Source organism: Lepidochelys kempii, chromosome 1 (assembly GCF_965140265.1).
Source record: "Lepidochelys kempii isolate rLepKem1 chromosome 1, rLepKem1.hap2, whole genome shotgun sequence".
In the NCBI taxonomy this organism is placed as follows: domain Eukaryota; kingdom Metazoa; phylum Chordata; order Testudines; family Cheloniidae; genus Lepidochelys; species Lepidochelys kempii.
Window position 1 is genome coordinate 124,941,481 of NC_133256.1, and position 23,823 is coordinate 124,965,303.

A 23,823-nucleotide genomic window follows, 5' to 3' on the forward strand; every position below is an offset into this window, starting at 1 on the left:
GAGTTCTGCCAGTTAGTTTGACTCAAATTTTAAATAAATAGTGAAAAAAAAATCAAATATTGGGGAGGGAGTGGAAGGAAGGTGTGCAAAAGAGAATAAGGAAAGGGTCTGGGTCTGGAAGATGTGGTGTGAGCAATGGAGAAGGAAAGTAGCAAGAAGACCTGGGAGGAATGAAGAGGCATCTTTGGGATCATGAAAGAGGAGCAGGCAGGGAGGGATCAAATGTCACAGCACCACTTCACAGCTGTCCCAGTGCCTAAGTCAGATCAGCGTTTAGGTGAAAAGTAGCTGGCTAAAGCCAAACCCAGGCAAGATGGAAGTGATGCTATTACGAGGAGACAGCTGTAGCGGCACAGGAGCCAGCAAACAGAGCTGTAAACCGGGGAGTCTGAGTGGGAGCTCTGTTGGAGGAGAAGGTATTTGTGTTTGGTTTTGTATTTGTATGTGGAGAGGCTTGTAGGGGCTTTGTGCTGGGAAAGAAGCTGAGCCCTGATTAGGGGGCGGGGCTTCTCTGACTAGGGGTCCTATAAAGGTAGCCAGCCAGTCAGGCAGCGGCACAGGAGCCAGCAAACAGAGCTGTAAACAGGGGAGTTTGTCTTGTGGTGCTTGTTTGGGGTTTGTTTTTGCTGTGGGTGGTGGTGTTTTGGTGTGGTTTGTGTTTCCCAGATTAACAGGGTTTAGGTGGGAAGGCTATGACAGCTACAGAGGCAGCAGTGGGAGTGACCCATGTCGTGGAAGACACAATGAAGATGACGGGATGTGGAAGCTGCGGTACGTACATGATTCTGGAGGGGGTACCCAGTAAGAGTTTTGTCTGCATGAAATGCCGTCTGATAGAGCTGATGGAGGAAAAGATCCGAGGTTTGGAGATGCAGGTGTAAAGTCTGGTTGAGTTTAGAAAGGGGTTTGAGCAGATTATGGAGCAAAGACATGAGGTATCTGAAGGGAAAAGCTCAGACTTGCAGATGGAAGCAGGACTGAGGAATTCTGAGGGGAGACTGGGTGAAGAAAGTGGTCAGTGGAAGCATGTGATGAAGAGAACCAGGCAGAGGAAAAGTCGGGCTAGTGAAGGAGAAATAGACCTCAAGAACAGGTTTGCGGAGTTGGAAAATGAAGAAGGGACTCAGCAGGTAGTCACTGAAGGCGGAAATGCAAGGAAGAAGAGAAGAGCGGCTAGTCCTACAGGAAAAGGGGACGAGTCAATGGAGACTACACCAAATATGAGCCCCAGGAGGATACAGGATGGGTTGATACAGGATTACAAGGGAGAATAGGAATGGAAAGAACTTGCAGCCAGAGGGAACAGGGGACAGACTAGAGAATAGCACCGTTACCAGGAAAGAATAGAATAGAATAGAATCTTCTTATTGAGAAGAATAGACAGGCCTGTAACCAGAGCTGATCCAGAAAATAGAAGGGTGTGCTGTCTTCCAGGTGCTAAGATAAGGAATGTAGACCTGAGGTTGAAAAGGATCCTAAAGGGAGCAGGAAAGAATCCCCTAATTATCCTTCATGTGGGAACAAATGATACGGCTAGATTCTCGCTGGAAAGTATTAAAGGAGACTATGCTAGGCTGGGGAAGACGCTTAAGGAAATCAAGGCTCAGGTGATCTTTAGTGGGATTCTGCCTGTTCCTAGAGAATGGCAACAAAGGTGTGACAAGATTATGACTATCAACAGATGGCTTAGGCAGTGGTGCTATAAGGAGGGCTTTGGGATGTATGGCCACTGGGAGGTATTCATGGGCAGAGGACAGTTCTCTCGGAATGGACTTCATCTGAGTAGGGAAGGAAATAGACTTCTAGGATGAAGACTGGTACAACTGATTAAGAGAGCTTTAAACTAGGAATTTGGGGGAGATGGTTGGGAGATGTCCAGGTAATCTCCACGCTGGATTTTAGCACTGTGAGGGAAGAAAACGAAGTAAGAAAGGATAGAGCCGTGGGTAGGAGAATGGACATAAAGAGGAAGGGCAGTGTGGATACCAGTCTAATAGGTTATACTGGCTGTAGAATGACCGTGCCTAATCGGGTACAGAATGTGAGCGAGGCCAAACAGCAAAAATTAAGATGTTTGTACACCAATGCGAGGAGCCTAGGTAACAAAATGGAGGAACTAGAGCTACTGGTGCAGGAAGTGAAACCAGATATTACAGGGATAACAGAAACATGGTGGAATAGTCGTCATGACTGGACTACAGGTATTGAGGGGTATGTGCTGTCTAGGAAAGACAGAAATAAAGGTAAAGGTGGTGGAGTAGCATTGTATATCAAGGATGAAGTAGCATGTAAAGAAATCAGAACCGATGGAATGAATAAGACAGAGTCCGTCTGTGTAAAAATTACATTGGGGAAGAAAACTACTAGACCCTCCCCTGGGATAGTGCTTGGGGTGTGCTATAGACTGCCAGGATCTAATTTGGATATGGATAGAGCCCGCTTTAATGTTTTTAATGAAGTAAATACTAATGGAAACTGTGTGATCATGGGAGACTTTAACTTCCTAGATATAGACTGGAGGACGAGTGCTAGTAATAATAATAGGGCTCAGATTTTCCTAGATGTGAGAGCTGATGGATTCCTTCATCAAGTAGTTGCTGAACCGACTAGAGGGGATGCCATTTTAGATTTGGTTTTGGTGAGTAGTGAGGACCTCATAGAAGAAATGGTTGTAGGGGACAATCTTGGTTCAAGTGATCATGAGCTAATTCAGTTCAAACTGAATGGAAGGATAAACAAAAATAAATCTGCAACTAGGGATTTTTATTTCAAAAGGGCTGACTTTCAAAAATTAAGGAAGTTAGTTAGGGAAGTGGATTGGACTGAAGAACTTATGGATCTAGAGGCAGAGGAGGCCTGGGATTACTTTAAATCAAAGCTGCAGAAGCTATCGGAAGCCTGCATCCCAAGAAAGGGGGAAAAAAAATCATAGGCAGGAGTTGTAGACCAAGCTGGATGAGCAAGCATCTCAGAGAGGTGATTAAGAAAAAGCAGAAAGCATACAGGGAGTGGAAGATGGGAGGGATCAGCAAGGAAACTACCTTATTGAGGTCAGAACATGTAGGGATAAAGTGAGACAGGCTAAAAGTCAAGTAGAGTTGGACCTTGCAAAGGGAATTAAAACCAACAGTCAAAGGTTCTATAGCCATATAAATAAGAAGAAAACAAAGAAAGAAGTGGGACCGCTAAACACTGAGGATGGAGTGGAGGTTAAGGATAATTTAGACATGGCCCAATACCTACACAAATACTTTGCCTCAGTCTTTAATAAGGCTAAAGAGAATCTCAGGGATAACGGTTGCATGACAAATGGGAATGAGGATATGAAGGTAGAATACCATATCTGAGATAGAAGAGAAACTCGAACAGCTTAATGGGACTAAATCGGGGGGCCCAGATAACATTCATCCAAGAATATTAAAGGAATTGGCCCATGATATTGCAAGCCCATTAACAAGAATTTTTAATGAATCTGTAAACTCAGGGGTTGTACCGTATGATTGGAGAATTGCTAACATAGTTCCTATTTTTAAGAAAGGAAAAAAAAGTGATCCGGGTAACTACAGGCCTGTTAGTTTGACATCTGTAGTATGCAAGGTCTTGGAAAAAATTTTGAAGAAGAAAGTAGTTAAGGACATTGAGGTCAGTGGTAAATGGGACAAAATACAACATGGTTTTACAAAAGGTAGATTGGGCCAAACCAACCTGATCTCCTTCTTTGAGAAAATAACAGACTTTTTAGACAAAGGAAACGCAGTGGATCTGATTTACCTCGATTTCAGTAAGGCGTTTGCTACCGTGCCACATAAGCAATTATTAGTTAAATTGGAAAAGATGAGGATCAATATGAAAATTCAAAGGTGGATAAGAAATTGGTTAAACAGGGAGACTACAGCGGGTCCTACTCAAAGGTGGACTGTCAGGCTGGAGGGAGGTTACTAGTGGAGTTCCTCAGGGATCAGTTTTGGGACCAATCTTATTTAATCTTTTTATTACTGACCTCAGCCCAAAGAGTGGAAGTGTGCTAATAAAGTTTGCGGATGATACAAAGCTGGGAGGTATTGCCAATTTAGAGAAGGACCAGGAAATCATACAGGAAGATTTGGATGACCTTGTAAACTGGAGTAATAGTAATAGGATGAAATTTAATAGTGAGAAGTGTAAGGTTATGCATTTAGGGATTAATAACAAGAATTTTAGTTATAAACTGGGGACGCATCAATTAGAAGTAAAGGAGGAGGAGAAGGACCTTGGAGTATTGGTTGATCATAGGATGACTATGAGCCGCCAATGTGATATGGCCATGAAAAAAGCTAATGCGGTCTTGGGATGCATCAGGCGAGGTATTTGCAGTAGAGATAAGGAGGTGTTAGTACCGTTATACAAGGCACTGGTGAGACCTCATCTGGAATACTGTGTGCAGTTCTGGTCTCCCATGTTTAAGAAGGATGAATTCAAACTGGAACAGGTACAGAAAAGGGCTACCAGGATGATCTGAGGAATGGAAAAACCTGTCTTATGAAAGGAGATTCAAGGAGCTTGGCTTGTTTAGCCTAACTAAAAGAAGGTTGAGGGGAGATATGATTGCTCTCTATAAATATATCACAGGGATATATACCAGAGAGGGAGAGGAATTATTTAAGATCAGTACCAATGTGGACACAAGAACAAATGGATATAAATTGGCCATTGGGAAGTTTAGACTTGATATTAGATGAAGGTTTCTAACCATCAGAGGAGTGAAGTTTTGGAATAGCCTTCCAAGGGAAGCAGTGGGGGCAAAAGACCTATCAGACTTCAAGATTAAATTAGATAAGTTTATGGAGAAGATAGTCTGATGGGATAACATGATTTTGGTAATTAATTGATCTTTAAATATTCATGGTAAATAGGCCCAATGGCCTGTGATGGGATATTAGATGGGGTGGGATCTGAGTTACTACAGAGAATTCTTTCCTGGGTATCTGGCTGGTGAATTTTGGCTCAGGGTTTAGCTGATCGCCATATTTGGGGTCGGGAAGGAATTTTCCTCCAGGGCAGATTGGAAGAGGCCCTGGAGGTTTTTCGCCTTCCTCTGTAGCATGGGGCACAGGTCACTTGCTGGAGGATTCTCTGCTCCTTGAAGTCTTTAAACCACAATTTGAGGACTTCAATAGCTCAGACATACGTGAGGTTTTTCGCAGGAGTGGGTGGGTGAGATTCTGTGGCCTGCATTGTGCTGGAGGTCGGACTAGATGATCATAATGGTCTCTTCTGACCTTAGTATCTATGAGAGAAACTGAAGAACTAGCCAAACCCATGCAATCACTATCATTTGAGGAAGGGAAGTCTGTCTTCAGGTTGTCAAGACAGTTCACAGCCTCAGGTTCCTCCTGAACTTTTTGCTGCTATGAAATGGATGATTAGCTCCCAGTGTCCCTTCTTCCATATTCCGCCTGGCCAGAGGAATACTTTTTCTCTAAGTGTATGCAGATTATGACACTGACACTCATGCTTTTGTGCCTTTCAGATTATGATGGCAATACATTGCAATTGGAATGACTATACCTGCCCCCAAAAAGCTCCAGCTGGTTCAAAATGCATCAACTTGACTGTGCAGAGCAGCTCAGCACTCCAGCCAACACAATCTCCTCAGCAACTACAAGGTCAAATTGATTGTTCCACTGCATAGCAAGTATACTCCACAAGAAGAATAAAATGGTCAACTGCAAGCATGAGGCCGGTGAGAGCAGGGTTGGAAACACCTCTCCCCCTCACTCTTGTTGCCATCTGACCTTAAAAACTCGTGGCCAGAGTCAAATCTCACACTTGTGAGAAAACAGGAGTTAATGCCAGTGGACTCAATGAATTTAAACTAATATAATGGACAATGTCAGCAGATTTGCCTAATTAAGGGTCAGAGCCAATAGAGTCAATGCAAAAAAGCAAAAAAATTGTCATTTACAGTGACTGCCCCCCGCCCCCGAAGTACAACAAATTGGAAGAATTTAGACTGAGTAAACCAGAATGGAAACTTCCTCCAAAGAACTCATTCAACGTTTGGAAACCTTTTTCTGACAAACTGTATAGATTTACATTATAAATAGACAGAGTTTCATTTATACTCTGTCAAAATGTTTCATGTTTGGCCCTAATTGGTAATTTTTAAAAATAAATAAATAAATAACACATTCAAGGAAAATCCCTTCAGATTTTTTTTTTTTTTTTGGTTAAGGATGGAGGAGGGGAGGTGGGAAAACCACACTACTCTACAAAAATAATTTCTCATTCTTGTCTGACCTGGAGTCATCCCATGAAAGTTATCAAACTACTGGCATGAAGGATTTATGTGATTGGGTCATCATAACTCATTACGTTGTTTAAGAGCCACCGCCAACTTCAAATGTAGTCTGTTAAAAAAGTTAAGTAATTTTAGGTGTAACATCTGCCAGACACTCCTCATCTATTTTTTCAGTTTTACAATATTTTCCTGTGTTTTAAAATAAAATTCTTTCTTACACACACACACAGGAAAATGACTTTGCAAATGTACCAGAGAACCAGACTAGAGATAAAGTGCTGTCCAATACACATATAACTGCAGAGAGAACTTTTCAGATGACTTTCCATGTTGTAGTAGGTACAAAATTACACTTCTCTCTGCAAATTTAAGTTGATTTCCCTTTAAACATCAAAATCAACAATTTGTCCAATGTGACTGAGCCAATGCATCTGTAGAAAACTTACCTTTTGCCTCTATTGACCTTTTCCCTATTAATTTTAACATTGAATTCACAGTTTGCTAATTTAATAAATACAGCTATATGACTGTTAGTTAGCTATAAAAGATTAGGTAAAAGTAAATGCCTCAGAGCAGTCAGAGGGAGCTTTTCTTCGGCAAGGAACTGACATCAAAATGCCCCATCAGCTGGACAGAAAGAAGGCCCCTGGAAGCCCAGCTCATGATCACTCAAAACCATCTCAGACTGTGGGTACTTATATCCGGGATGTCCTAAACCTACTGCATGTGTCCTTGCACATGCATGCGTGTGCACATGCTTACCATTTAATAAATAGTAGTTTTAGATAAGAGCATGCTTGCTTGTATCAATCATTTATCAGACAGAAGTGGTACGTTTCCACTGATTTATTCATGACACCACCTGGAGAGAAACTGAGAGGCTATCACTATTAGTTGGTCATGAGAGGCAGTTGTTGTCCCGTGACATTTTGTCTTTGTGGCAGCTCTATTTCTGGCTCTGCCATGGACCTACTATGTCACCTTGGATACATCACTTCACCTCTCGGTGCCTCTGTTTTCCCTCACTTCTCTGCATCTCTTTCCCCTTTGTCTGTCTTGTCTATTTAGAGTGCAAGCTCTCCTTGGCAGGGATGCTCTCTTACTGTGTGGCTGTACAGTGCCTATTGCAGTGGGGCTCTGATCTGACCTGGGGCCTATCAGTGCTATTATCACTACAATAATAATTGAATCCCGTTGTTTGGTGGAGGGTTTTTTTTTTTTTTAAATTGTAAATCCATTTTCACTTAGCAAATAATACCGATTAACAGACTCATTCAGGTCAGTTTTCTTAAAGCAGGAATATTAGTGCTTATGCAATGTTGTATAGAAACATTTTTTGTAAATAAGAATATGCAAACAAATCTGGATATCAAATGAATTAGTTTCAAAAAAAATTTTGGCAGTGGCTGGTTTTAATCTTACTTCAGTGACACAGCCATCTTCCCTATTAATAAATTGTCATGAAGAAAATGGTTCTCTCACAGTTTCTGAGGTGAAAAGTACACAAGCTTTTAAACACAGGGACTGATTCACCACTAATCAGGCGATACCCCTGGTAGTCATTTACACTTGTGCAAAATGCCTGTATAAAAGCTAGCGCTCTGATTTGGCAGTATTTGATTAACACCTGGCACAAATGTAACCATTTACCCAAGGTGCCAGGTAGAGAAGAATATTTAACAAGCACTAAAAGTATGCAGATACTATCATTGTTTTGATTTGTAATTAACCTGTTTCTCTTCTGATAGGCAAAATTGGTTTAATTAGGAAACACCAACTTAGATACTACCTGAAACAAGCAGATCTGGAAGGAAACTGTGATTTCAAGTTAATGACAACCTCACAATCCTACAGCCCTTATGCCCAAAACGCTTGTTTATTTTAGTAGGAGTTATGCACATATCCTTTAGATTGGGCGTTTCACATACAGTGACTTGGGCTTTTAAGACTCCCCAGGTTTGCTATCAATAGTGAGGAGTTAGCTGGCTATATATGATTTTCAATGTAACAGCCGTGTTAGTCTGTATTCGCAAAAAGAAAAGGAGTACTTGTGAGGAAGTGAGCTGTAGCTCACGAAAGCTTATGCTCTAATAAATTGGTTAGTCTCTAAGGTGCCACAAGTACTCCTTTTCTTTTTATGATTTTCAATGTTTGCTAGACCAGAGAACCAGTGTAAGAATCCATCATTCAGAAACATATGTTTTTCCTTCAAAAGCTCCCTGGAAGGTTCATTTTCATAAACCAAAGAACAGATTACAAATGTACTATACTCATCTGTTACATTTTTTACCAATGGTATTTTGTTATTTAAAAATAAACTATACTTCTCTTCCACAGAAGCTAAAATACAACCCATAACCATCAGCATGAATAAAATGAGGAATATATATAACCATTTGTTTGCTACCATTTGAAATTCCAGACCATCAGAGACTGAGGAAAACAGATAATTTAATATTTACATATCGTGCCAGTCCCAAGAAAAAGAGCAGCAAGACTTTAGATGTAGGCAAATTCATTTAAAATCATCTGATGCAGCATATGACTGACATGAAAGTCAGTGAAAATATTCACAGCTCACACATTTTTCTACCGCACAAGCTTCCAGTATCATTACACAGCTTTGGTACCATACCACAACCAATCAGCAACTGTATAAAATAAATCTCACTGCCCTGACACGTGACAGATGCTGAAAAATAGTGTACCTCATAAATAATGTTTTGATCTATAAAGTGTCAAGTACACATATTGTATTGCTAAGTCATAATTACAGTATTTAGAAACATCCCAGTTATCCAATAATAAAAACATTATATCAGACTGTTTTATGGGCACAGTGTGTGTAACATTAAAGCCTTCACTATCAGGCACTGACATTGTGGTCTTCCAACAGAAACATAAATGTATTCTGGACAGCAACATTCCTACTTTAAGGTGACAATCAGTGTATTTGCAGAGGGGAAAAAAAAAAAATGAGAGAATCCAGTTTGCATTTTGCAACAAGAACATGGCAAAAAAAGGGATGAAGCAGACAACATATTGTGGTAACAACTGAATGAAAGTGTGTTTTAGAAGTACTAACCACTTCCTGCAAGCCCAATCTATTCAAGCGTGCAAATATAAAAAGCACATATTAATGCCCTGTCAGCATATAGCATGGTACTTACATGTTGATCGAAATTATTTTTATAAAAAAATTTACAGAATTCAGGAAAAGAGCTGATGGGATTCCCATCCCAAGACAACCTTAAAAACAATCACTGTTTAAACAGAAGTTTTGATTTAATTCCTCACTTGCACTTGATAAAAGTGGTTGTAAAATTGTTACCTAATCAGAACAGTGCTGTTTTGCATCTACTTTGCATAGGTGTAAATAACTACACAAGGTGCAAAGCAGTGCAGATTTGGACTATTAACCTCAATGGAAATAAAAAAGGATTGGAAGAGCAATGGGAAATAACATACCCCAGGATCTTTGCTAGCCCTCTGAAAGAGACACAGAAAATAGGCCTGATTATCACATTGAAATGCTACAGAAAGCAGTGTGCTCATTTCTGAACGCTGACCTTTACATACAACAGGGAGATAAGATATTAAATCCTAAATGGGAACACAGGAATGAGAAGCAGGAATACTGTGCTCAAGATTGTCACTGACATTTCAGACTCTGAATGAACCTGGCTTGAAAAAAATCTCTTTAGTTTCCTTTCTATTTTTGACAACTCATATTTCACCCATAGTGATTTTTAAAACATGTATTTAAACCTCCAAGATCAATGAAAATATTTTAATATTTTTGTAATTACAGTGGAAATTTTGTTTTAAATTCCCTGTTGTGTTAATAATCCAATCACATCAGCACTGAGAGCCTGAAAATGACAAGACCTAAATCAAAAGCAAAGTTGATTTAGTTGATTTTTATTGTCCAAACTGAAGCAAATGCTTACTTACATCAAATAACCACAACATAGTGAATGTCTAAATACTGAAAGAATTTTAAAAATCCAGTTTAAACAATTTAAGTAGCTATTAGTATTCCAGGTAAAGAACTGTGTTTTCAATATAAAAAATTTAAGATGACATTGTACCTTTAAAATGTGCACTAGTAATATTATTTACATTAAAGGAGGAACTATTTTATAATTTCCCCCATTTCCATCCCATAAAGTACATTTTAATCTTAGTAGAAAAGCAGTTGTCCAGAGGAAGTATGACGAGACACCAAACTGTATCTTAGTTGACCACAAAAAAAAACACCCCAGAAAAGAGAGCCAGATGAACTGTGCCTTCTCAATGTAACAAAAAAAAAAAAAAACTATGCTTGGTTTATATATATATATAGCCTTGTAGTTACTTGAAAAGCCAGATCACAAGATCTTCAGAAAGGAATGATCCTCTGAAAAGAAAATATTAAAATGGAAATAACAGCAGAGAGGGAGTGAAATATGTGGAGCTTGCGTAAGGATATTATTCTCTTTCCAGTACACCTATAACTTAACATGTACAGGTGTAACTTAACAAGTGTTATACCTATTTAAAAAGGTGTCACAATGCACAGTACTTTAAATCATTCTCTAAAGAGATGAGAAAACTTACGAACTCTTATCTAGAACTAAAGTCTTCTAAATCAATATGATTCAGTCATTAAAATTATTCAGACACGCTGTTAACATTATGCTCCTAGCATAATAAGTTAAGTAAAACTAGATATAAAATTTAGGTCTGCAAAAGAAGTATTTTACAAATATCAATAAAAGTTTTTCCACCTTCATTCCGTTTGTACAGCATCTCGCAAAATAGGGTCCAGGCCCATGACTGGGGTTTCCTAGATGCTACGGGAATACACATCAATAATAATATGATGCCAGACAATGTAAATTTTCCTCTGCAAAACTCATAGCTCCAGTCATTGTATTAATGAACACAAGATGGTTGAAGGAGACACTAACAAGTCAAAGGTTATGTCTGCACTACAGCCTATGTCAGTATAACATATGTCACTCAGGGGTGTAAATAAACCATCCCCCGAGCAATGTAAGTTACAGCAACATAAGCGCTTGTGTGCACAGCACTATGTTAGCAGGAGAGCTTCTCCCACCGACGTAGGTTCTGCAGTTTGCCAAGGTGATTTTATTATGCCAATAGGAGAGCTCTCACCTGTTGGCATAGAGCATCTTCACCAGACACGCTGCAGCAGGACAGCTACACTGATACAGCTGCACCGCTGAGCATGTAGACATGATCTAAGGCAGTGGTTCCCAGACTTGTTCCGCCGCTTGTGCAGGGAAAGCCCCTGGTGGGCCGGGCCGGTTTGTTTACCTGCTGCATCCGCAGGTTCGGCAGATTGCGGCTCCCTGTGGCCGCGGTTTGCTGCTCCAGGCCAATGGGAGCTGCTGGAAGCGGCAGCCAGTACGTCCCTCGGCTCGCGCTGCTTCCAGTAGCCCCCATTGGCCTGGAGCACCAAACCGCGGCCACTGGGAGCCACGATCAGCCGCACCTACGGACGCGGCAGGTAAACAAACCACCCCAGCCCGCCAGGGGTTTTCCCTGCACAAGCAGCGGAACAAGTTTGGGAACCACTGCCCCAAGATGAGTAAACTGAGAGCACAAAGTAAAAGTAAACCAGAATACTATTCTTTTTTAATAACCTAAGATATTAAACACACAGGTAATGATTTTTTTTTCATTTGGGGGAGGTGTTAATATACAGGGTCTCATTCTGACTTCAGTTACATCACTGTAAGTTAGAAGTAACTCAGTTGAACTCAATAGATCTGATTCTCCATTGCTTTGCACTTTAGTATTAATAAGGTACTATGTGTCTGAATGAATTATTCAGATTTAGTAGCATTTTACAACCACTTTTCCCAGGTACAACTGACTACTTCCAGCTTGTCTACAATGGAGAAACAGAAAAAAAAAAAATTCCCACTTGTGCTATCACCTCTTCAGCTGAATCAGTGAAAGCCATAATGTAAAACGAGGTCCCACAGCAGAACCAAAATTTTTATCACTGCAGAAATTAGACTTACTTTTAGCAGATTTAACTAATACAGTGGTAAAAACAGGGTGTGTCACAGCAGCCTTGTCTATACTAAGGCTCTCATCATCTGAACTTATGGGAAATATTTTTTTAAGTTTACCTTTGGGTACACCAAGACACAAGGCAGTACAGACTCGGGTCCAATGGAATTACCAGTGGAAGTGATATGGTATCATGTGATCTCTGTATAGAGTACTTTGTTCTATGGTACTTTTATGGGCCGCATTACTGTAGTATCTGAGCAGCTCACAATTTTTAAAGTATTTAGCCTCACAACACCTCTGAGCAGTAGGAAAAAACTATTAACCTCATGTTATAGATCAAAACTGAGGCACAGAGTCATTAAGACCCAGATCCTTAAAGGTATTTAGGCTGCTAACTTCCACTGAAATCAGTGGAAGTTAGGAGCCTAAATATCTTTGTGGATACAGGCCTCAAGTGACTTGCCTGAAGTCACACAGGAAGTCTGTCGCGGTGCAAAAAACTGAATCCATAACTTTGGGCTCCACAGTCAACTCCCTAACCACTAGACCATCCTTTCTCTAATTATGTTTTGTATCCTAAAGACAAGTTAGACATTGCGCAACCTAAACACTAAATCAACACTCCTTTTACTGATGTGAAACTTTATTTTAAATGTAAAACATGTAAAAGCTAAATAGAAAAACTACAGTGGATGCCCTTACAAAGATACTTGAAAGAGTATTTAAATTCTAAGCTCTCCAGGACAGGGAATGTCTCTTACTTTGTTTTTGGAGGGGCCCTAATTTTAGATGAGCCCTTTAGGCCCTAGAGTAATACAAAATAAAATAATAATGCCAGTTCCAGAGGTGTTCCATACTTTCAAAATGGGGAATTCTATTATATCTTATATACATTTTTTTTCTAATCTGTAAGTGGGACTTTTAAAACTAGGAAATAAATATATTCTGCTAAAAATGTAAACCTTTTCAACTTGTGGGTTCTTCATAGTTCCCTTTACCCTTCTAGGTCATAACACGTGTTTAATATGGGTTATCCCAAAAGCACTTAAATTATCAGATGCCTTCTTAATCCTGATTCCTACCATAAAGTCTTAATAATGACTTTAGGATATTTAGATGTGTAATATCAAGGTAATTTGTCTTCTTTTATCATAAATATCATTTTTAAGGAAGTTAAAAATAAAATCATATTTTCCAGACAAGAAGCAAAATCCAAAGGTGCATCCCTGCTCGTCACCCTCACCCCATCACCATTTCTTCATGTCTCACAAATTGTAAACAATTCCAGACTGTATATTCATATAGAATTTAAGAGACATAAGTTCAAAGTCTAGAGCTATAGCACAATTCAGTAGACTCTAGTCCCACCATAGCAATAATGAACCATGTTTACTCATGTTGTGGCAGCATGCAGTAGTGTTGCAACTTAGCTCACCCACATGGCAATTTCTGTACTGTACTGTTGCCTGGAAACGGCATGTAATTCTATCAAGAGAAACTGTCTAAGCTTCTCAGTAAGAGAGGCATTATTGATCTCAACATATTATTATTATCCAGAAAGATTTGTACAGTATACTGCAGTAAGTTACAGAGGGGGTATGCATAGTTTGAAAAACTTGAAATATAACCTCACCTTGTTGCTAGAGAGTTCAATGTCAAGGTACTGAAAATATGAACACACATCAGACAAATAAATTAGTAGCTAATTTATTTCTCTGGTTTATTTAACAATATTCCAAGCTTAGCACATTAAATAAAAACTCACAGACAATGGGTAGGACTAACAATGGCTTTGTCTTAGAACAACGAGACATATCAACTGAACCAATTACAATTTTATTTTGGATACCAAAAATTAAAAGGCCAGAAGAAGCAGAACAGTGCATTGCACTGGTATTGCTGAAACTGATTTGGGGAGAAAACAGGCTGCACTGCATGATAATTTTAGCCTTCAGACACTCCACGTGGAAATGAGGGCTAGAGAGTACCAAAACACATTAGCTGAATTCAGACCTGGGGAGGCTGATTTTCTTTTCTTTTCCATTGGTGTAACTCCACTGATTTCAGTGAAGCTACTCCTAATTACAGTAGCGTAAGAGCAGATTCAAACCTCTGGTGTTAATACAGTGCTTAATTTTTAATGAAAGAGGGTCGGGTCTCAAGCAATTTTTTTACTTTCATACCTGATGTGGCAAGCCCAAAGGTGCCGGGGATCAGCCCAGGCACAAATTAAGCACAATTTAACAGCTTCAGCTCCTTTAGGGACAAATTCAGTAGGTGACAAATCGCAGTAAAAGTTACTCTTAAAATTGATGTGATAGTGTAAGTTACATCAGCTTGGCATTCAATGTGAAAAACTTTGTAACTTATTCACTGAACAGGTGTAAAAGGAAAATCAGCTAAGAGGTTTGCTTTAACTTCCTCCCTCCAGTTAATCAATTATTCTGCTACGCTTCCTTCACATGTAAGTACACTTGTTTTGCACATTCTCTGGACCCAATCTCCTACAGCCTTGCACCTTCTGTAGTCATGTACATCTGGCAAAGTGGATGTATGGTGATACCATATCAGAATGGTGTATTTTACACACACTTTTCAGAAGTACAAATAATTACACAAGAGACAGGGCAGTGAAGAATTGGGCCACCTAAATGCTAGGTCTGTACAAGTTAGACCACCATTTACAGTCATTTTTCATTAACTAAAACCTGTGGGATAATTTACACCATTTGATTTGTTTCATGATTCTAATCCCCCTTCCCACCTACTGCCAAATGATCATACTGTGCATCGGTTGGTGAGAACTGTAAAAACAAAATGTAAACATATACAGCTTGATAGTACAAGTGAAACAGCATATTAAATATCACTGTAAATCTCACTTTTGTGTTACTTTTGACCAGCCCCTTTATAAAACCATGCATCTATGATTATGAATTCCAAATAGCCATCCCATAATAATACACTGAACAGTCTCTGGTGGACATCTCTTCAAATCAGTGTTGCATAAGACAATCACAGACACACACACACGTACATGTTCTGTGTTAGCATTTTATACTGCTGTCCATCATCACAGTATCTGGGTGCTATATGTACACATCTATTTTATAGCATAGTCAGTGAGACTAGTACAACAGAGTGAATGTCTCTGATCTCTGCAACAGCTGAATGATTTCCAGCATCACATGATACACAGACTTTCAGGGAATGCATCCGATGAAGTGAGCTGTAGCTCACGAAAGCTTATACTCAAATAAATTGGTTAGTCTCTAAGGTGCCACAAGTACTCCTTTTCTTTTTGCGAATACCGACTAACATGGCTGCTACTCTGAAGACTTTCAGGGGGCATCCCACTTCTACCTTCATGCTACATTGTAGACTAATGAGAATTTGTATTCTATTCAGTAAGAGTGATATTCCCAGAACGTTTCCAATTGGGAAATGAAAAAAGGGAAAAAAAGAAAAAAACTTTGCTTATAATATGGTAGTTCCAAAAGTCCCCCTATGCATAAGCAAAATATGCTGGCTGCCTCCCCACTCTCACCCAAAAAGTGGACTATACACTTGTTTTAGACATGTAGCTCTTCCTAAGAGATACATTATGTTTTATTATTTTATTTTGCTAAATACTCAGAAAGACTTAAAATATTTAGGCATAGAGACACAGGGGGAGCTACTCCAGTACACATAACGATTAATCAGAACTAGTATTGAGATGGGACAGACCAAAGCCCTCTACAGACTGACTCTAAAGGGAAGCAGGGGAAAAGGAAGTTTGTAAGTGCTGACATGACAGGAATCATTATCAAGGTCTAACAACTTGTGTGAGGGTTTTTTTTCCTGCTTAAATACATTTACACAAAATTAAAGCTTAATTTTTTTGAAAGGCTCTTTCTACCAAAGATCTTTCTAACTCCCTGGACAAAGTCCCAATTTAAATTAAAACAATTTGTATAAAAACAAATAAAAACACACATGGTCCTTGCCGTTTTCCAATCTCCCTACTTCCCCCATCCTTCAGGGGCCTGATTCTTTGCTGCTTTGCACCTTGTGTAGCCACCACTTAGACCAGGGGTTCTCAAACTGGGGGTCGTGACCCCTCAGCGGTCACAAGATTATTACCTGGGGGGTTGCAAGCTGTCAGTCTCCACCCCAAACCCCGCTTTACCTTCAGCATTTATAATGGTGTTAAATATATTTAAAAGTGTTTTTAATTTATAAGGGGGGGGAGGGGTCACACTCAGAGGCTTGCTGTGTAAAAGGGGTCCTCAGTACAAAAGTTTGAGAACCACTGTCTTAGACTCACACAAAGTGAATGTAAAATGCCACAATTCTGATGTGGTTGTGATTTCCACCTACTTAGTATAAATGTAAGGGGTGACATAAGGGCTCGTCTACACTTGAAAGTTTTACCACTTTAACTATACTAGTATGACTAAGTAACAAAACGTCCTCCAGTGTGGGTGCAGTTATAATGGCATAAAAGCGCTTATACCAATATAGCTTATTCTGGTTTGGGAAGCAAAAAAAAGCTATTATCAGTATCATTGAATCCACACTAGGGCCTATACCTGTATGTCAATTGTGGTGAGAATACACCCCTAATTGATGTAGTTATACCGGCAGAACTTGTAGTGTAGACGAGGCCAAAAGTATGAGGTAGTGAAAAAATCAGGCTTAAAGTTATTTATTGTCTAGTTTCTTCCTAATATTTTTGTAAGAGTCTCTGAAGATCTGACTTATGGGTTTTAAAATCAGCTTTAAATTTAGGAATTTAAACTTCAAAATCCTAATCCATGTTGGCTTCAGAAGTGGATTTGTACATTTTTAAAACTTCTCTGTTTAGGGTCCAAATTCAGAAACAACATCCCTATTACAGAAAGCACATAAGCGCATTCAAGTCCCATTGAAGTACATGGAAATTAAACACATGCGTAAGTGCTTTCCTGAAATTGGGGCCAGAGTCAGGAGTCATGGACTTTGCAGAATTACTTCCTTTTTCATTTCAGTGCTGTATAATCACAAGTCATTCATGTTTTAAGATAGTAGGCAAGACATACAATGGAAGCTTAAACCAAGTCTGTTACGCTTGTTCAATATTTACAGTATTCATAGCATCAAACAGAATAATTTTGGTAACTTAAGACAAATACCTTTTCTTTGTTATTTAATGTACCATAGTATTCCTGTTAAATGAACCCACTGTCTCGGATATTAAAGAAATTGCTGCTTACATTTACTGTGTCATTTAAATTAAAAATCTGTTCCTGTTCCAAGCCCCACTCGCCTTCATCTTCATCTTCAGGTTCTGCTTCAGACACATTGCGAGTGTTTTCATACAAAAAGATCTGCTCATCCACATGAGCTGGGGCTAACCGATTTCTCTTAGCACTTACAACATTAGCAGAAGAACCAAAAAGGCGTTCAGGGAAGACTCTTGTAGCGAGAATACACCAATATTTCTGAAGAACCTTTGGTAAAACAGGAAATAATGCTAGTCTGTCAGACCACCACTTAAGGGGGTCTTCATTTAGACCAAGAACCTTTTGTGACTTAAAGTTGCTCAATTCCTCAACAATCTGAGCATGCCATTCCTCTTGGTCTTCCACCCCTCCTGTCTGGCAAAAGATTTCCGCAAGCATGTTATTGATTGCACTGGTAGGGGGAGGGGTAGACGAGATGATTATTTTTTTCACAGGTGGCTCTTCTGACACTGTAAAGAACTTTTCTTCGGGCCTGAAAGTGTTTTCTTTTACTTTTTCCAAAAGGCTTTTTGCTTCCTCCACCACTCTGTTTTCTACCTGTTGCCGTTCAAATGCTGAAAGGAAAGGCAGTTTTTTGTACCTAGGGTCCAAAAAAGTTGCAACATTGAGAAACATGTCTATCTCAGGTGTATGCTGGTATGTTGTTGATAACTCTTTGGCTATCACTTCCTTGGCCATGCTAATTTCTTTCAAATCATTCTCTTTGATGTTCAACGTGGTATTTAGAAGCATGTGGAGGAGGGGTTTCACCATACTTATTGTTGGATATTTTGAAGCAGACATCATCTCAGCAACCTGTTTAAAGGGCTGCAGTAGGTCCACCAGGCCTTCAACTGTATTCCATTCGCTGGCTTCCAACATCAGATGGTGGTTATTGCTGTCCTCCACAAGAACTGCTGCAATTACAAACTGCTGTTCTTTAAGACGTTGCAACATGGCAAGTGTGCTTCCCCACCAGGAAACACGATCACTTACAAGCATACAGTGCAGAATATTTTGTTGCTTCTGCTTCTCACTTAACATGTACATTGCTACCGTGGACTGCTGAAAATATTCCACCAGTTTTCGGCACCTGGCAAGAAGGCTGCACAGTTTTGGAAGCTGAAAAGCTTGTTGTATTCCTGCATTAAAAGTCTGCCCCAAACAAGGCATTTGTACTGGAATATCTAGGAGAGAGCAAGCTTTCACAATGTCTTTACCATAATCTGTTGTAGCACCAAAGACTTTTGTATTGACCCCCCATTCAATAAAGATTTCATAAAGGACTCGTGTAATAGTTTCTGCAGTATTTTCCTCTGGCACTTCAAACGTTTTTAAACACCGGGAGTTAACAGCCAGACAGTTAGAAGGGTTACTGTTGAGAAAATGAACTGCAAGTGTTACATATGATCTATTCTGGTTTTCACTTCTCCACATGTCAGTGGATATGCCACACCATAGAATTTCAGTAAGTTCTTTTAACACAATTTCTCTAATAGCATTGTATTTTTCAGGAATTGCTTTTGTGCAGAAATATTTCCTGCTAGGAAGTTCATATCTAGGATCAGCTGTTCTCAAAAGTGCCTTGAATGTGGGTTCATCAACAATAGAGGAAGGATACATGCCCTCACAAATTAGGCTAATCACAGCAGAAGTCAGTTCTTGATGCTTTTTGTTTTCATAATTGTGGCTGGTTTTCATAATTAAAGTGTCTTGAACAACCTGCTGTGACGATTCTGGCTTCAGTTTTGAAAATGCAGTAGCAAACGCTTCCCTCATTTGTTCAGTGTTACTTTTCACAAATTCGCAGAACTCATCAGGATGATTTTTCTCAAGGTGGTATGAAAGGTTGGACGTGTTTCCTGAATAGGCAATTTGGGCCATGCAGATGCGGCAATAGATTTTCTTCCACTGTAATATGCATCCTTCTGCATTAGTATCAAACCCAAAGTACTTCCATACTTTACTCTTTGCTCTTGGATGAGCCACTAACTTTAGATCTGATGGCGAGCCTTCTAAGCTTTTATTCTCCATTGCTTCTTGGCCACCGTCCCACCTTTTGATCCTTCACTCATTAATGAGTACCTGATAAAGGCAGTAAGATAAAGATACAATGAGAAAGCACACGTGAAGCACACTCAACTATGTGAAATCAGTGCTTCTGCGAATACACCATGAAACCTACCTTCCTAATTACATTTGCAAATTTGAAGAGGAGGTTTACAGGAAGTGTGACCTATAGGAAGACCCATTAGAATGCCAAAAATAAAAGTGTTTTAATATGTGAAGCGATGCCGTGACTGAGCTAGTAGAATCAAGAAAAACTGAGTTTCTTGAGAAACATGAAAATTCTTGGTAGAGAAAGTGTAATGGTCACTGTAGAGTTTTAGTACGTTATTGCCACATACATTAGACATTTGTTTATAGTAGCTCCCTATCCTAAAATTATACTTAAGGTTGAGTCAACATCCCTTTGCACAAGAATTATTGAACTCTGCTGTTAACATTTATTTCAGCAGAAATTTGATGCACAAGGAACAAATGTTTGTTTGTTCTGAAACAAATTTTGTTAAGTTGGTTAGACTTTGTTAGAGATTAATTTTTTAAGTTGTACATTACAACTCTGGAACTGATCCTGCTCTGCTGAAATCAAAGGACATTTTCCAGCTGGATTCATAAAGTAGGATCAGAGCCCTCACGCAGAGCAACAATATACATTTGAGGACTTTCCTGCCTGCCTCTTTGTGGAATTAATGTTCAGAGCTCTTGGCTCCTGGAATATCAGCACCTTATAATTGCAGGAAGAGAGGCAGGCAGGGGAACTTTTATCAACATAATAAGCATTAAAATATGTCAGTTTGAACATTCTTTTTAGCTGTTCAGAAGAATAAACATAAGAGTTTTCTGTGCGCTCTGGAAAATTATACCTACAGATTTGCATGGGGCAAAATATTTTTGCCAGAAAAGTATAATAAAGCCACCAGTCTCCCTGCAAGAAACCACCTGCCAGAGCTCATTTCTCTGCACCTGTGCACCATGACACATGGCTGAGACTGCTGCATGTGTAGATGTTGCTTTGTCTACCTCTACCATGGCTGCAACCTAGCCAGATGATTGCCAACAGACCCTCAAACAGCCCCATTCTTGAAATGCTCAGTAAGCGGGTAACAAGGATCAGTAAGGAGAGAGGAAAGGAGCCACCAGGGAACAGTAGTGCAGGCACATACAAAAATTGGAGAGGACCAGAGTTGAGAATACGTTCATGATGCATTCTATTGAGAATGGGATATCAACAAATCAATAAGTTGGGGAAGAAGACATGTCCACATCATTTCCTGTCAGTGGCAGCACCAGGCCAGGAAACAGAAAAGGAAAGCCCTGGGTGAATAAGACAAGCTAGTAGGCTTTTCGTGACATTGTTGCAGACCTGCGGAAATGTTTGTGTGTGTGTGTATCTTTTCAGTGAAGTTGCTCCTGTGGTCTTACTCTATGGAATAAGGGACTTTTGTTCCTTTTAACCATTTAGTTATTTTTTTAATATTTTGGGTTTTTTTAATAAAATATTAAGATAAGGTTATTGAAGGTTAAAGATGAGGGGGGGTTGCAGATTTTTTGGTTTGGCTGATTTCTTTAAATATTCACATCTGAAGATTCTGCATCAGGAAGTAAAACTATTCTGTTTTTAAAAAGGTGCTCTGAATCCTGGTATGTCCTTTGCTATGACTAATTTCAGTGCTTGAGTCATCAGTATGAATTACTGACCCAACATGGTTATGCTGTTTCATTCCAAAGATCAATATTAAGAGAGATATGGGATAGCTCAGTGGTTTGAGCATTGGCCTGCTAAACCCAGGATTGAGAGTTCAATCCTTGAGGGGGCCATTTAGGGATCTGGGGCAAAAATTGGGGATTGGTCCTGCTTTGAGCATGGGGTTGGACTAGATGACCTCCTGAGGTCCCTTCCAACCCTTATATTCTATGAATAACAACGCCATGTTATGCATTCTCATCGTATCACAATATAACTTAGAAGGAGAGGTATATACAGTATAATGTTACAGATGATGGTTTTAATAGCTTCATATTATGCACCTGCATGATGTACCATATCAGAATTTGCTATTATTATTGCTTTCAGATGCCTCTATTTCAAGCCATGTCACAGTGTTTCTGGGACACATACAGACTCAACGAATTTCATTTTAAACCAGAGTATCCCTTACTGTAACACAGAGGTTCCTGGAAGCAAAGAGGACAGTAGAGTAATAAAACAGGTGGTGTGCCTTTAATATTTAAAATTAAGGAGGGAAATTCTACAACATACAGATTCTGTCATATAACAACAAAACGCAAGTTAATTCACAGTGAATGAATGTCTCAGACTCCCTCCACCCGATTTTATGACTGTAAGATCTTTTCTACCATTTTTATACAGATTTGACATTTAACTAGAGTGGTACACTGTCGCATCGCCACAGTTAAGGATACATCAGCATACCACCACCTTAATTACAACACTGAACCACACACTGTCACAGTAACCCTAATATAGAGTGCAGCTCTTCACTGCCTTTCCTAAACTGTTGTGCAGCACGGCTGGTGCTACTGAAAAGGCTCCTATATATTACTCCAAGAATGGGACTCCTGGTGAGAGTCTGAGCACCTTTAATTCTATTTGATTTCAACGGGAGTTGATGGCACTCAGCACCTGTGTGGTTTGTAAAGCACTTTGGGGTCTTATCTGATATATGATAGTACTGTATTATAGGGAGAGGTGACAGCAACCCCTGTATTTAAGTTACCTAATATTCCTTATAAAAATATTTTTGTGACTTTAAAAAAAAACTGAAGCTCTAATACATCCATTATTTGCTGCAAATCTTTGAAATTCCACAAGGAGAAAGCACCCAGGCTACAAGATGACTTTTTCTTTTGCTCAAGAAATTTCATTCGTATTTAAATGAGCTGTAAACTGTTAAAAACTGCCACTTCCCTTCTCTTGTTTGTGTAGCTCAAGAAAATTTTGACAGCATGCCAAAACAATAACTGAACATCAACATTCTAAAGAGCTGGGCTTACACCACTACTAGAGAAGCACTCTACATTGGCCTGAAAGCTGAGAGTAGCTGTAGCAATGGAAAGGAGGAGGAGAAGAGAGTTAGGACTCACTGAGCTCCCTTACACAGCACATGGCCTCAGCTTCTCATCCCCACTGCAAAGCGTACCAGCAGGGCTGGAGCTCTCCCAATTCTTGGGGAAGAAGGAAGAGAACCAGGCTGGATTCCTTCCAACCACCGCCTGGACCTAGCCTGTGAGACCCACCCTTCAGTACAGTAGAACCTCAGAGTTACGAACACCAGAGTTACAAACTGACCAGACAACCACACATGTCATTTGGAACCAGAAGTACACAATCAGGCAGCAGCAGAGACAAAAAAAATACAAAAACAAAACAAAAAATACAGTACAGTACTGGATTAAATGTAAACTACTAAAAAAATAAGGGGACGTTTAAAAAAAGATTTGAGAAGGTAAGGAAACTGTTTCTGTGCTTGTTTCATTTAAATTCAGATAGTTAAAAGCAGCATTTTTCTTCTGCATAGTAAAGTTTCAAATTTCTATTAAACCAATGTTCACTTGTAAACTTTTGAAAGAACAACAACAACATTTTGTGCAAAGTTAGGAACAACCTCCATTCCAGAGATGTTCATAACTCTGAGGTTCTACTGTAGTCTCCTGCTGCAAGCTAAACACATAGATAGTCCTATTGCTCCAGTGGCTGGAAGTTAAGGGTTTAAACCTTGGTGATCATACAAGATAGGAAGGGTTGCTACAACTGTATATAAAATAATTTGTTTTACCTTTTCTCTTTTAAAAAAAAAAAACTAAGAAATTTTATACAAAATCTACATTAAAAAGTTAATTAGGTTGCAAAGAGAAGCACCTGAAAGATATGAAATACCAGATTTAGTATCAACCATATTACCAGAATTCTACCTTGTTGTCCATGTACAATGTAAAACAGTCTCAAATACAGCCCACCCTTTTCCCCCGCCTCCACCCCACAGACTTCTGCCTTATTCAGTGCATAGGCAACAATACATTTGGCATTTCCTAACTTTTCAGTGCATAACTTTGCAATCTAAATTGCTCTCTTTTAAAGGTAGTCTTTTTCAGGATATAATTTAATATCTTACATGCACAATATATATAGTTCCTTTCATCTTGATGGATTCCAGATATTATTCCTCTCATATATATGAATCG

General features: G+C 39.4%; 2 protein-coding genes across 3 annotated transcripts in view; both read right to left on the reverse strand.

Moving 5' to 3' along the window:
• The window catches only part of DHRSX (dehydrogenase/reductase X-linked), a 224,544-nt gene that overhangs the window by 194,952 nt on the left and 5,769 nt on the right, over nucleotides 1–23,823 (reverse strand). The window lies entirely within an intron of this gene.
• Nucleotides 1–23,823, reverse strand: part of ZBED1 (zinc finger BED-type containing 1) — a 43,759-nt gene that overhangs the window by 14,399 nt on the left and 5,537 nt on the right. For both annotated transcript variants that reach the window (XM_073354071.1, XM_073354081.1), the window contains exon 2: nucleotides 17,467–19,641. In XM_073354071.1, coding sequence (XP_073210172.1) covers nucleotides 17,503–19,590 — 2,088 coding nt within the window. In that variant the 5' untranslated portion in view covers nucleotides 19,591–19,641 and the 3' untranslated portion in view covers nucleotides 17,467–17,502. The remainder of the gene's footprint in view (nucleotides 1–17,466; nucleotides 19,642–23,823) is intronic.